Source organism: Dunckerocampus dactyliophorus, chromosome 8 (assembly GCF_027744805.1).
Source record: "Dunckerocampus dactyliophorus isolate RoL2022-P2 chromosome 8, RoL_Ddac_1.1, whole genome shotgun sequence".
Taxonomy (NCBI): domain Eukaryota; kingdom Metazoa; phylum Chordata; class Actinopteri; order Syngnathiformes; family Syngnathidae; genus Dunckerocampus; species Dunckerocampus dactyliophorus.
The window spans coordinates 28,589,007-28,602,774 of record NC_072826.1 but is presented as its reverse complement, the minus strand read 5'-3'; the positions used below and the strand labels follow the sequence as shown (position 1 = coordinate 28,602,774).

The following is a 13,768-nucleotide window of genomic DNA, read 5'->3' as shown; positions in this document are numbered from 1 at the left end:
TGAATGAGATGAGGGCCCACTCTCTCTGTTCATTCCACTATAGAACCAATGCGCACAGACAGATGCAGAGTGAACCCTCTTGTCATCCCGCCTGTGTGGCACAGGGAGACGAGTAAATGAAACACACGCATACAATTTATCGAGGCCGTCATAATTATCAACCTTTTTTTCGTTTGTTCGATTAAACGCCTATCGATTATCGTGACAGGCCTAGCCAAGCCATACTTCATATTGTTGTTGCCGCCGGGCTACCCAGCATGCCCTGTGGGCACTTGCAAACAACATCATAAGTTCATCACCCACACAGTCGCAATGGTTGCTTTATGTGATGTGTTAACGTGCTGTGGATGTGTTGTGTTTTTGTTTCGTTGCACCGTGAGTAAGTACAGTATGTTGGCCCTCTGCCACATCTTTTAACCCAATGTGGCCTGTGAGTCACAGTTTGCCCACCCCTGCTCTCTGGTATTGCTTACTGGGAAAAACCTGTTATCGCAACATTACACCTTTATTCCCATAAAGTCTCCTAATATCCCTTGAAGTTACAACTTTGTTTGTTTTTTGTTTTTTTTTACAAATTTTTGGCAAAATTAAGATTTGATTTCTCTTGAAATGACTTTTTCTACTAGCACTTTTTCTAATAGCATTACACCTTCATTCTCGTAAGATTACAACTTGATTTCTAGACATTTGGACTTTTCTCACAATGATACGGCAAATACAAGCTGCACACTGACTACTCAAAAGTATATCTGAGTATTGTCTAGGGATGTCAATCACTTTGTGGTAGACCATTCGATACGCATCTGGATAAAGACGCCAATTGTATAAAAGTGGCATTCTTACAGTACTTTCAAACATCACATCCCCAAGCGTGCTTTGAGGCGGGGACGCATTGATTTCACATAGCGACACAGAAAGGAACGCTAAAGCCAGCGTTAACTTTTCCAAACTCAGAAACAAAAAGACAGCAGCAGCTCTAATGTGTAGCGTTACCCGTCGGTAGTCACCTGAGGCGCTGTGACGCGCTGCGGGCGAGTGGGTGGTGAAGCTAGTCGCTAGTTGGCTAGTAGCTACAGTGTGTAGCTAGTAGCGATGCTAGTAGCTATGTCGCTGTAGCTTGGTTAATATGCAGGTCACATTATGGAAATAGGGCGTTGTTGGCGCTTTTGGTGCGGTGTACGTGCATTCTTCGCTCCGTTTTTTTAGATGTTTGTACATTTTTAGAACACACAGAAAAAAAGATGTGTGTTCATGCCTCACATAAGGATTGAGTTTTCCTTTAAGTTGTTTGTTGTAAGCGGTGACTTGTACCACTTTGTTCAACAGTCCTTGAACGCACCATCTAACTTTCTCCCACGCTAAACAGACTACTATACTGTATTTGCCTTCTTTTTCTTTCACCTCATATTTGCTCCCAAAGGCTGATAAAATGTGGGAATTCATAAAGGTAAGATTTGATGACCTTACTGAGTGCTAATGTGTATATTTGTTTGGTGCACCTCTCAAAACTAAGTCCAGGCTTGTAATGGTGGATGGTGGCTCTGTATTCATTTTGTGCTTTTAATTTGATGGTGTTCCTGTCTTAGTTTTACACAATAATCATAATAAATAAGATACACTAGATGGCTATAACATGCGTATGTTTTGCTGATGTGTTGTAAATCCTTCCCGGTGACTTGCTAGCACACTGCTAATGCTAGCACGCTGCTAATGCTAGCACGCTGCTAATGCAATTTAAGATTGCACCTTTATTTTTGGACCTTTTGCCATAATGGCAAGACATATATAAGATGTACACTCTGAAGTATATCCAGGTTTCATTTCTATTGTGGTGTAGGATACCCCTGAGAAGCTACGACACGAAGGTAGCGTATGCTAACAATAAATGATGTGTTACATATGCTAAATAAACAGGAGGTGTTGGAGTCCATCAATCTGTGTGACGCGGTGGAGCTGAAGGCCATATTGGACACGTCAGCGTCCAACTCGCTGCTGGCACTGACGGTCAAAGCCAGCAGGAAGCAAGCCGCCAGCGTCTTCCTGTTCCACTGTGAGGACGTCAGGGTGAGAAGACATCTTACGGAAATATCCCTGACCTTTATGACACGAGCACAATAACGACACACGCTGCCTTGTGCCTTTACAGGCTGACTACGTCCAAAAGGGTCTCTCCCAAGCACGCTTAAGGTAGGCCACCATAAACTCCATAAACCTGCTGAGTGCGCTTGGGATCTTAACTGAGCTTGATGTTGTTCGACGGCAGCGCATCACACGAAGCAGCGGACAGACGAAGCCACGTTAAAGCAGAAGAAAAAGCCCCTCAGTGGGCCCCGCCCGATTATAACGGTAAGAATGGGACTATTTAACAGCAGCAGGATTTGTGTTTACGTGTGGTTTGCCCACGCAGATGATGGCGTGTCTGACACTGACCTGGTTACACCTCATGAGGATGTCGAGGAGGTGCATCCTCCACGCCTGTACACAGAGTTAGACAGGAACGTGGTGAGAAACCTGCAGGGTATCATACTCAGGATGCACCCATCCACATTTTTACACTTCCCATCCGATCCCCAAACAGTAATCCCTCCTTTATGGTGGTTCATTGGTTCCAGACTCCACTGCCATAAGTAGGATTCAACATGAATAAATAGAATATTTTTACAGTTATGGTATAGAAAACCTGTCTATGGTCTTCTAAATAAGTTTTTTAACATTATTAGAGCCCTCAAGACATGAAATAACACCCCTAAAGCCACTTTTATATATAGTAGTAGAGAAAAACATAGATGCACCTCTTAGCAGTTCCTTGTTGTACTTCCATCCATCCATCCATTTTCTATACCGCTTCTCCTCATTAGGGTCGCGGGTATGCTGGAGCCTATCCCAGCTGACTTCGGGCGACAGGCGGGGTACACCCTGGACTGGTCGCCAGCCAATGGCAGGGCACATATAGACAAACAACCATTCACACTCACATTCATACCTATGGACAATTTAGAGTCTCCAATGAACCTAACATGCATGTTTTTGGAATGTGGGAGGAAACTGGAGTACCCGGAGAAAACCCACACACGCACGGGGAGAACATGCAAACTCCACACAGAAATGCCCAAGGGAGAATCGATTTTTGGATGTTTTTTTCCATCCACAAGATCTCTGCCGAGCTCTGACCAAACGCACTTCTGCCACCTTGCGGCCGTTTTTATGGCTTAAAATTGCTCTGAAGTGAAATCCATTAGTGTCGAGTTGCGTCCTCAAGTCTTTTCGCCTTCCGTGCAAAAAGATGTACAAGACGTATGCTGGGGTCGGGCGCTCGGGTTTATAAAAACGCATACTGTAACTACGTCTTTGGTAGCGAATGAGTTAAAAACCGTATGTAGAAGATGGAAAACAGGTTTTCTATGCCATAACTACAACAATATTTCATTTATTAACATTGAATCCTACTTGGTGGAAATTCATTTATTGCAGTCGGGTCTGGAACCAATTAACCGAGATAAACAAGGCGAGGACTGTACATGAATTACGCCGGTATCAGACCCCGGTACAGGCACTGGATCGGATCATGCCTAACTGAAACCGGGGAAAACACACACACACACACACACGCACACACACACACACACACACACAAAACAGATGATAACCTTCGTTCTGTTCTTCCTCCACAGGACATCTTGAATCACATAGTAAACGACATTGAGATCTTCATGGGGAAAGTGGCTGCCATAGCAACCAAAAATGCAAAGAAAAAAAATAAGAAAATGAAAAAAGGAAAAGGTAGTCTCTCTGTGGTAATAATTAGAATTGGAATTAAAAATGCACCTTAGTGATTTGACCCTGTCCTTCTTATTGTGTGTGCGTCGTAGCTGGTATGCCCCCTGCTGGAGAGTTTGCGGCATGTCTCCACAAGATCAAATGTGGCTTCAACCTTCTGGTTTGTGCCCCGCATTGCCGCCATTCACTCCAAACCTTCATTTCGTTCACGCGCTATGCCGTCACGTCCCCAGGTGGAGCTCAAGGGAAAGATCCAGAATCCGGATGTCTCGGAATTTGTCCACTCCCTGTTCTCCGTGTTAAGTTTTGTACGTCAAATACCACACAGGCTTACGCTTTTCCAAGCCGGTTCGTATGCAAATGTGCCCCCTGGTGGGTGACACGTTGTAAGTTCCATGTTCTCCCACCAGAACGCACGCACGCAGCCTGGCAATATTAAAAATTAAACCACAGTTACACAAATTGGGGATGGGTGGGTACCTAATATTGTGTCCTATTCCTTCCCCAGCTTGCGTCTCACTGCTCCAAGGAGCTGCCTCCAAGCATCGTGGCTCCTCTGCTGACTCCTCAGTGCATCTGCCTCATGAGCGAGGAGGCCACTGCAGAGGAGGACCAGCTCTGGCAGTCTCTGGGGGACGCCTGGAACATCCCCAGGTGGGACACGCCGCACTCTCTTTCACCACATCACCTACACAGCACATCAGAAGAAATATGATCAGAGGAATATTAAAGATTGATTGCATCTCAGTTCTCATCAAGTATTACAACTTTATTCTTGTAAGGTTACAACTTGTTTTTCTGGAAAATGTATGACTTTATTTCTCTTAAAATGACACAGGCTTTTTAAAAAAATGTTTATTAGGAGGTTCAAGGCCTGGTGGTGCCATCAAATAGATCAGGGGTGTCCAAAGTGCGGCCCGGGGGCCATTTGCAGCGTGTGGCTGTGATTTTATCGGCCCGCAGCACAGTCTAAAAATGTAATTTAACGAGGAAACTTAAAAAAAAACAACAACAGCAGCAAAAATGGGAAAACCAAATAAAAGTCAAAATATTAAGAAATGAGTTGTAATCCAGCAAGGAAAAAAAGCCATCATTTCACAAGAATAACGGCATGAAGTTGAAATATTAAAGTTTTTTTTTTATTTAGTCAAAAACAATCAATAAAGTTGTTTTTTAAACTTAGGTTGGGGGAAAATTTATAACATGGGAATAAAGTCAAAATATTAGGAGAAGAAAATATACAAGAAGAAAGTTGAAATATTTGGAAAATTCTACAAAAAAAAAAACAAAAACAAAATTTTACCGGAGTAAGTCAAAATATTAAGAGAAAAAAATTGTTTTCTAATGAGAAGAACGTTTCAATTTTATGAGAATAAACCAAAAATATCATTTTAGTAACAATTTTGAAATCAAGAAAAAATAGGTTATTGTTTTAAAAGATATAGAGTTATAATTACGAGGAGAAAATGTACAAGCGGAAAGCTGAAATGAAATACCGGTAGTTAGAAAATTTTAAAAAACAAAAAATGGGAAAAACAGCTGTCGTTTTACGGGAATAAAGTCAAAATATTAAGAAAAAAAAGTCATAATCGAATGAAGAACAAAAAGTCGCAATTTTACAAGAATAAACTCGTTTATTATGAAAAAAACATAATTTTTAGCAGCATTTCTCCCATATTACAAAGGTGTGGCTTCTCAGCACATCTCTGTGTGTGCTGGTTTACAAAATATCAACGTGGCATCCTTGCATCCTTTCATTTTCCAGTATGTGGCCCGCGCTGGAAAAGGTTTGGACACCCCTGAAATAGATGAAAGTGGCTCTACAGTGTAACATGTAAAAAGCCACAACACAAAAAGCCCATTTGTCCTTCATTCCCCAATAACATGGTTCCATTAACAACTGCTCTTGGGAGGTGGGAAGAAAGATGACACCGGGTGTTTGGAATAGTGACTATGCAGGGGTGACTACTCGCAGAAGATCGAGTTACGCGTGCATTTGTTGTTCCATCAGGCAGGATTCCATCTATTCTAGTGGATGCTTTCATGAAGAAGCGTCTGTAAAAAGTGCAAAGGGATGCAACTTTCCTTCTATGTTCAAGTGGAAGAATTCCTGCTCTGAGTGGTGCCTCCATTTTTAGTAATCTGAGGGCTTTTTAGTACGTCCCAGGATGTATGTACTGTATATTAGGGGTGCAACAACACACAAAATTCACGCTTCGGTTCGGTTCGATGCATTGGTGTTGCGGTTGGATATTTTTTCGATACAAAACATGAATGAGGTTGCCTTTTTTAATTTAAATTTGATTGAAATTGCCCACATTTTTTCTCATTTTTCAACATTTTCAGCAGTGTATGAATGTGGGAGGCGGAGCTCAGTAGCTCTGTGCTTGACAATGCAACCTAAGCCAGAGTAGTCGATTGCAGATACACTGAGCTTTCAGCACAGAGCGCCGTCAGAAGTTGATCAAACAAATATGACACTTCGATGCAGGGGTCACGGTTTGGTACGCATGCGTATTGAACTGTTCGATACAGATACACGTATTGTTACACCCCTGATAAATACAGCATATCTATATTTATATAGATATACAGTACATACATCATAGAGATACCCTTAACAAGTCCAAGTCAGTGTGTCGGTAATGATGGCTGACCCCAAGGAGAGCTTCATTTCCATGAAGCGGAGAGAAGGTGATTCTGTTCTTGTTTCCTGCTGATGATCGTCCCAGTTTTGCTGGCATTTTTAATACTAAAAAAAAAAAATGACTATAAAATTTCTCTAAATATTGCAGCTTCCATCCATCCATCCATTTTCTATACCGCTTCTCCTCATTAGGGTCGCGGGGGCATGCTGGAGCCTATCCCAGCTGACTTCGGGCGACAGGCGGGGTATTATAAGATTGCACTTAAAAAGAATACAACTTTTGTTTGTTTTTATGTTTACTGGAAAGTATAACTTTATTCTCTAAATGTTGCACTTTTTGTTCTCATAAAATGACATTTTTTTTTCCATGTATTACGATTTTATTCACGTAAGGTTACAACTTTTTTTTTTTTAATTGTAGCTTTATTCTCCTAAGGTTAAACAAATAAAAAAAACAATCTCATAAGGGTAGGAGCTTTAGTGTCAAAAACCCTTTTTTCAACCATAACATTTCTCTAAATGTTGTGTATATTCTTGCAATATTCTGCCTTTATTCTCATAAAATGTTTTTTTCCTTGCAATAATACAACTTTATTCTCACAAAAAACAAAAATGAATTGCAAAACGATTGCACTTAAGAGGAATAAAACCTTTTTCACGTTTGTTTTAATGTTTGCTTGAAAAAAACGACTCTATTCTGGAAATATTGCACCTTTTCTTGTAATATTTTATCCAATGTTTCATTCACTTAAGGTCACAACTTTTTTTTGTCGACAAACTTTATTTCTCTTAAAATTACAGCTTGAAAAAATAAACCTCGGGAAAATGAGACTTAATTGTCATTAGAGTGCAAGCTTTACTCTAAATAAATACATAAATAAAAACAATCAATAAATGTTTCCTTTCAGAGACAAAACATTCAATGAAGTAATGAAATAAGACTTTTTATTGACATGTTTTCAGATGTTGAATTTAAAATCCAACATGACTGTGTGAATGTAACATGTACTGCATGTGTACCGGTATTACAGTATTTGCAGTAGCATGCGTCTATTCATGAGTGTTTGGCTTTGTACCTGTGAAAGTGAGCATTCTTAGACGACGTGCTCTTGTGGGACCGCATTCGATGGTGCAGGTGTTCCTAATGCTGTGGCCAGAAACGTGTCTTACTTTGACTGTGAGCAGCACCAAATGGCCCGAGGATGACGAGGACATCCCAACGTACACGCTGGAGTTCTCTGACGGCTGGCAGCCTCCCGAGCTGCGGGAGGAACCCGCGCCGACCCCTGCTCCGCCTGTAGCGAGGGCCCAGGAGGCTCGTCGGCCCCCGTCCGGCCAGGTAAGCCCTCGTGGGTGCCCGTCTTTGAGTCGTTTTTAAAAAAGAAAGAAAAAAAACAAAGACGTTTGCTTTTTCTGCTTAGACAACCACCAAGAAGACGGCAGCGCCTCCTGCAGCGTTGGCCACACACGCTGCAAGGACACATGCAAGGTCAAAGCCCTTTTCACAGCTTTCCAATACTTTGCAGGCTTGTTCATCCTCATCAACTGAATATTCCAACAACACAACACAATAATCTGCAGCCTCAAAGGCAGAAGAACGCATAGCAAGTCAGTGGTTTTGGTTTGAAACTACAATTCCAGGTCATTTTGGTGCATTCGTAGAGCAAGCACTCATGCTAACTGGTCTCACACTGTTTGTTCAACTGGGCCCAAATGTGACCCGGCTATGCGAGATAGACGGCCGATGCTAAAACCCACGGAGCATGGCGGTAAAGTAAGTCTCGCCACAAAAACAAAAAAGACACCCTGCAGTAACTCAGCTCCGCCGGGTCTGACCTCAAACACGTTGTGTGTGGTGAAAGTCCCGCCTTCAATTGAGGTTCCTTAATTCGTCGCATCGCAAACAAACAGTCGCGGCGACAGGAAACGTCTAAAACATCACATTGTGCAGGCTACGGGGTCCCTGCAGGGACATAACAGAAGGCAGCCACTAGCATAATTAGCACCTCCAATTGACTTATTCTGAACTCACGAAAGTGTTCCAAGCGGAGTGGGAAAGAAGGACAAAGAAGCCAAAACTTACCACTTCCACACGGAATGAGAGGCTCGCTCTCAGCCATCATGTCCGTCTCAGCCAAGGCGTGTCGGCTGGGCTCTGCTGGCTCAGCAGCCAGTCTCCATGCAGCGTGAAAGCTAACGTCATCTAACGTCATCTGATGCCTAGTGAGCACAACACTACATAGAACTTGTCCACTACAGTCTGTACTTCTACTGGGAGACGTCAACGCCCATGAGGGCAATGACAGTGTGGCCTGGAGGGGCGTGACAGGCCTCCCTGATCTGTTTGCGACTAAAATGACATGACTTTTCCTCCTAATATTACCATGTTCTTCTATTATTGCTCCAAATGTCAAGTGTTGGCTCCCGTCCGTGGTCAGTGGTTTCAGTGGTTTCGGTGGTTTCAGTGGTGCCCCCTACTGATAGAAAAGTATAAGTATCCAAACCGCTCCACTCCTGATCTCCCTTCAGACTCTGAATCACCGTCGTCATCATGTCTTGCCTTGTCGCAGGCCGCGTGAGAAGAAGCTGCGTCGCGTGCGAGTCCTGCACGACTTCAGTGCCAGAAACCACAGAGAGCTGACCATCAGAAAAGGCGAAGTCGTGGAGGTGATGGTCCAAAAAACCCACCAGCACGACAGGAAATGATATGATACCCTTTGTCCGCATCACAGCTGCTGGATGTGACCAAGATGTGGTGGAAGGTGAGGAACAGCGGAGGAGAGGAAGGCTTCGTCCCCAGCAACGTCCTCACGGCAGATGAAGAACAAGCGGATGACACGGTGACTCTCATTCCTGCACCACCTGACCTCAAAGCCCGATTCCTCAGCTCCGTAGTCCCCTTGAGGGCTGCATCTCCTGGCCGAGACGTAACCCTCTCTCGCTTCCTTTCCAGCCGACCGGGAGCTCTCCTGTCTTGAGCAAGAAGTCCAAACCAGCGGAGGTGAAAGCCTGGCTTGAACATGTGGGCTTCACTAAGATGTGAGTGCTGCGCACCCAAAGGGGAGTTTCGAAAGGCAGGGATCGTGTGGGATCGTTACTCGAACAACAAAACAAATTCCTTTCAAAAGAAGCTCTCCCCCGCAAATGCTTGACTACTTCTTGAATCTGCACTCTGAGCGTCACGGGAACTGCGCTTCTTTTAGCCATAAATTAGCCGCAACACTGTTTAAGCCGCAGGTTTCAAAGCGTGTGAAAACAGTAGCGGCCTACACTCCGGAGTTTACTGCAATTCATTTTTGTTTGTGTAGCCGCGTGTTAGCTAGCAGGCTACTTTCCGTTTCATGGCGATCGGTGTGAAGATGTGTTGGTGTAATCTTGCCAACTAACTTACTGACTAGCTTGGCAGCTATCTAACTCAACAGATATAACTAACATTCACTCCTTATTTAGCTGGACAATAACAGACCGATAGCCAGTTGTGTCATTTTGGTGTAATCTTGCTAACTAACCAACTAGCTCGGTAGCTAATTATCTAAAACGATATATTCCGAGCTAGGAAATTAACTCATTAGCTAACGAGCTAAACAGCAGACTCATGTTGCAACCATGTCAGCTAACTTACTAATTAGCTTGACAACTGCCAAGACTACTGCTTGATGGTTGATTGACTGATTGTGCTATGTGAGTGTGTGTGTGTCAAGAAGCTGTTCGACTGAAAATGCACTGAGACTGAATCTAAAAGTGTAAAAATATCTAGCAATACCTATAATAACAATAAACTGCCAACTAACAAATTAACCAATTAGCTAGCTAGATAGTTTTCTAACAAGATAACTTGCTCAACAGCTATCATTAACTAACGAGATAATTATATAAATAACAGATTGATCAGTCGGTTGTGTAGTTTAGGTGCACTCTTGCTGCAACCGTGTCAACTAACTTGCTAACTAGCTTGATAACTGCCGAGGCTATTGCTTGATGATTGATTGATTGTGTTATGTGAGCGTGTGTGCGTGTCAAAAAGGCCTCCTGTGAGAAGCTGTTAGACTAAAAATGTCATGTCAACTAACTTGCTAATAAACTAAGTAAAGAGCCCAGAATGAAAGCACTCAGAGTCTTTATAGCAAGTTGCCGCGCCCCTCTAGAAGGTGAAAGTTACGTTTGCGTGAGCGAGTGCGAACAACGCATCTATGCATTCAGCCATTAGCTAGCTCGATAGTTTGCTAACATGCTAACTTGCTCAACATCTGTTGTTAACAAACGAGATAATGAGCTAAATAACCGATTGATCAGTCGGTGGTGTAGTTTTGATGTACTCTCGCTCGATGGCTTGCTAACGAGCTGCATAACGGACTGATAGTTAGATGGGTGCTTTTGGTGCAACCACGTCAACAAACTTCCTGATTAGCTTGATAAGTGTCAAGGCTACTGCTTCTCTTTAGCCTTTCTTCCCGGTTCTTTCTAGAAAGTTACGTTTGCGTGAGAGAGTGGGAACAACACATCTTTTATGTGTCTGCCTCTGTCTGCAGTGTTTTTCAATCGATCAGTCATTTACAGACCCTTTCCCAAAAATTAGAATGTCATGGAAAAGTTGTTTAATTTCCATAATTCCATTCAAAAAGTTAAACTTTCATAGATTATAGATTCAGGGCCCACAATTTAAACGATTTCAAGTGTTTATTTGTTTATTTTTACGTAATTTGGGCTTCCAGCTCATAAAACCCACGAAAACAGGAATTCAAAAAATTAGAATACTGTGAAAAAATCACCATTTACTTACTTATTACTCAGTTTTTGCAGGAAAAAAAGAAAGAAATTAGGATCACATCAAACCAATCAAAATATGGTACTTTCAAAACCATATGTCAATCTTCAATACTTGGTTGGGAATCCCTTTGCCTTAATCACTGCCTCGATGCCACGTGGCATTGAAGCAATCAGCCTGTGGCATTGCCTGGGAGTTATGGAAGCCCAGATTTCCTTGATGCTTGCTGTCAGCTCTTCTTTGTTGTTGGGTCTGGTGCCCCTCATTTTCCTCTTGAGAATACCCCATAGATTCTCAATGGGGTTTAGGTCCGGTGAGTTGGCTGGCCCGTCAAGCACTGTGATGGCATGGGCATCAAACCAGGTTTTGGTGCTCCTGGCGGTATGGGCAGGGGCCAGGTCCTGCTGGAAGATGAAATCTGCATCTCCATACAGATCCTCTAAAACATTCTGGTAGACTGTTGCGGTGACCTTGGATTTAAGAAAGCAGAGTTTACCAACACCTGCACCGGACATTGCACCCCAAATCATGACGGACTGTGGATATTTCACACTGGACCTCAGGCAGCTTGGGTTCTGTTCCTCACCCGTCTTCCTCCAAACCCTTGGACCTTGATTCCCAAATGAAAGGCACACTTTACTTTCATAGGAAAAGAGGACCTTGGACCACTGGCCAACAGTCCAGTCCTTCTTCTCCTTGGCCCAGTGGAGACGCTTCCTACGTTGGCTCAGGTTCAGAAGTGGCTTGACCCGAGGAACCCAACAGTGGTAGCCCATCTCCCGGATGCGTCAGAATGTGGTGGTTTTTGAAGCTGTGACTCCCGCCTTATTCCACTCTTTCTGGATCTCTGCCAGATTCTTGAATCTTCCCTGTTTGATAATCCGCTGAAGCCCACGGTCATCTCTTTTGCTGGTGCATCTTCTCCTGCCACATTTTGCCCTTCCTCTAGACTTTCCATTGATATGCTTGGACACAGCACTCTGTGAACAACCAGCCTCCTTAGCTATGAACTTTTGTGGCTTACCCATCCTATGGAGGGTATCAATGATGGTCTTCTGGCCAGTTGTCATGTCTGCAGTCTTCCCCATATTGAACCGAAATGAGACAATTGAACCAAACTGAAGCAATTTAATGACACCTGGGGAAGCCTGTGCAGGTGATTTGAGTTTAGCAGATGATTAGTGTGTGACACTCAGTTTAAAACATTCATGCCCTGCAAAATTTGGGCTGATTTCTTCACAGTATTCTAATTTTTTGAATTCCTGTTTTCGTGGGTTTAATGAGCTGGAAGTATGTAAAATAAGTATGTAAAAATAAACAAATAAATACTTGAAATCGTTTAAATTGTGGGCCCTGAATCTATAATCTATGAAAGTTTAACTTTTTGAATGGAATTATGGAAATTAAACAACTTTTCCATGACATTCTAATTTTTTAGAAAGGGTCTGTATATAACTGTTGCGCAACTGAGCTAATAGACTGAATCTAAAGTTGTAATAATAATATCTTACAATAACTAACAAAATACCCAATTACCGAGCTAGATAGTTTGCTAACAAGCTAAATTGCTCAATAGATATTGTTAACTAACCAATTAATTAGCTAAATAACAGATCGGTTAGTCGGTTGTGTAGTTTTGGTGTACTCTTGCTAGATAGCTTGCTCACGAGCTGCATAACGGACTGGTACTTAGATGGCTCGTTTTGGTGCAACAATGTCAACAAACTTCCTAATTAGCTTGATGACTGTCAAGGCTACTGCTTCTCTTTAGCCTTTCTTCCCGGTTCTTTCTGGAAAGTTAAGATGGCGCAAGAGAGTGGGAACAACACATCTTTTGTGCCTTTTCTGCCTCCAGTATTTTTCATACATGTAACGGTTGCGCAGCTCTGATTGTGCTATGTGAGTGTGTATGTGTGTCAAGAAGGCCTTCTATGAGAAGCTGTTTGACTGAAATGCACTGAGCTAAAAGGTTCTAACAACAAAATGCTAACAATGAATCAAATAGCTTGCTAACAAGCTAACGTTGGTAGTTTTGGTGTAATCTCATTTCCTAGCGAGCTTTACTTACACATTTTCTTTGAGCAAAACATTAGAAACATGCCTCGGTAGCATGCAGCGAATCCATCAAGGTTGTCAACTCACGTTTCAGTGTTGTACAAAAGGTTTCCTTGAAGGATGGACCCGGTTCAAGCAGTCGTTTCTTCCTCTTCTTCTTTCCACAGCACGGTGCGCTGTCTAGGCGTGCTGAGCGGCTCCATGCTCCTGAGCATGACCCGGGAGGAACTGAAGACGGTGTGTCCAGAAGAAGGGGGGAGGGTCTTTTTCCGGTTACAGGCCGTCAGGTCCTCCATCTTGGCTGTAAGTGAGCGCTTCACTGTTTCCGCCGAGACCATAATGAGACGCAATCTTGTTGCTTTCCCTCATCACTGCAGGATGCAGACTGAGCAACGTTACCGAGAGAGACCATCAGAAGATGCTCACGTTGCATGTGCAACGTTTGACACATCTCACAAATTACTCGCTATGTTTATTATTGTGGTTGTAGTTTGCAGCGGTGTGCCTCTGATAAACTATTTGTC

General features: G+C 43.0%; 1 protein-coding gene and 1 long non-coding RNA gene across 2 annotated transcripts in view; one reads left to right on the top strand and one right to left on the bottom strand.

The window, feature by feature from the left end:
• Nucleotides 1-4,834, bottom strand: part of LOC129185950 (uncharacterized) — a 14,246-nt gene extending 9,412 nt beyond the window's left edge. Inside the window, exon 1 of the long non-coding RNA XR_008572170.1 lies at nucleotides 4,258-4,834. This is a non-coding gene — a long non-coding RNA (uncharacterized LOC129185950). The remainder of the gene's footprint in view (nucleotides 1-4,257) is intronic.
• eps8l3a (EPS8-like 3a) overlaps nucleotides 1-13,768 on the top strand; it is a 17,906-nt gene extending 4,138 nt beyond the window's left edge. Inside the window, 15 exon segments of the mRNA XM_054783641.1 lie at nucleotides 1,915-2,064; nucleotides 2,147-2,187; nucleotides 2,264-2,346; nucleotides 2,408-2,502; nucleotides 3,672-3,780; nucleotides 3,870-3,937; nucleotides 4,011-4,085; nucleotides 4,286-4,431; nucleotides 7,610-7,763; nucleotides 7,846-7,913; nucleotides 8,995-9,091; nucleotides 9,157-9,303; nucleotides 9,306-9,463; nucleotides 13,412-13,547; nucleotides 13,622-13,768. Of these exon segments, the coding sequence (XP_054639616.1) occupies nucleotides 1,915-2,064; nucleotides 2,147-2,187; nucleotides 2,264-2,346; nucleotides 2,408-2,502; nucleotides 3,672-3,780; nucleotides 3,870-3,937; nucleotides 4,011-4,085; nucleotides 4,286-4,431; nucleotides 7,610-7,763; nucleotides 7,846-7,913; nucleotides 8,995-9,091; nucleotides 9,157-9,303; nucleotides 9,306-9,463; nucleotides 13,412-13,547; nucleotides 13,622-13,633 (1,539 nt within the window). The 3' untranslated portion in view covers nucleotides 13,634-13,768.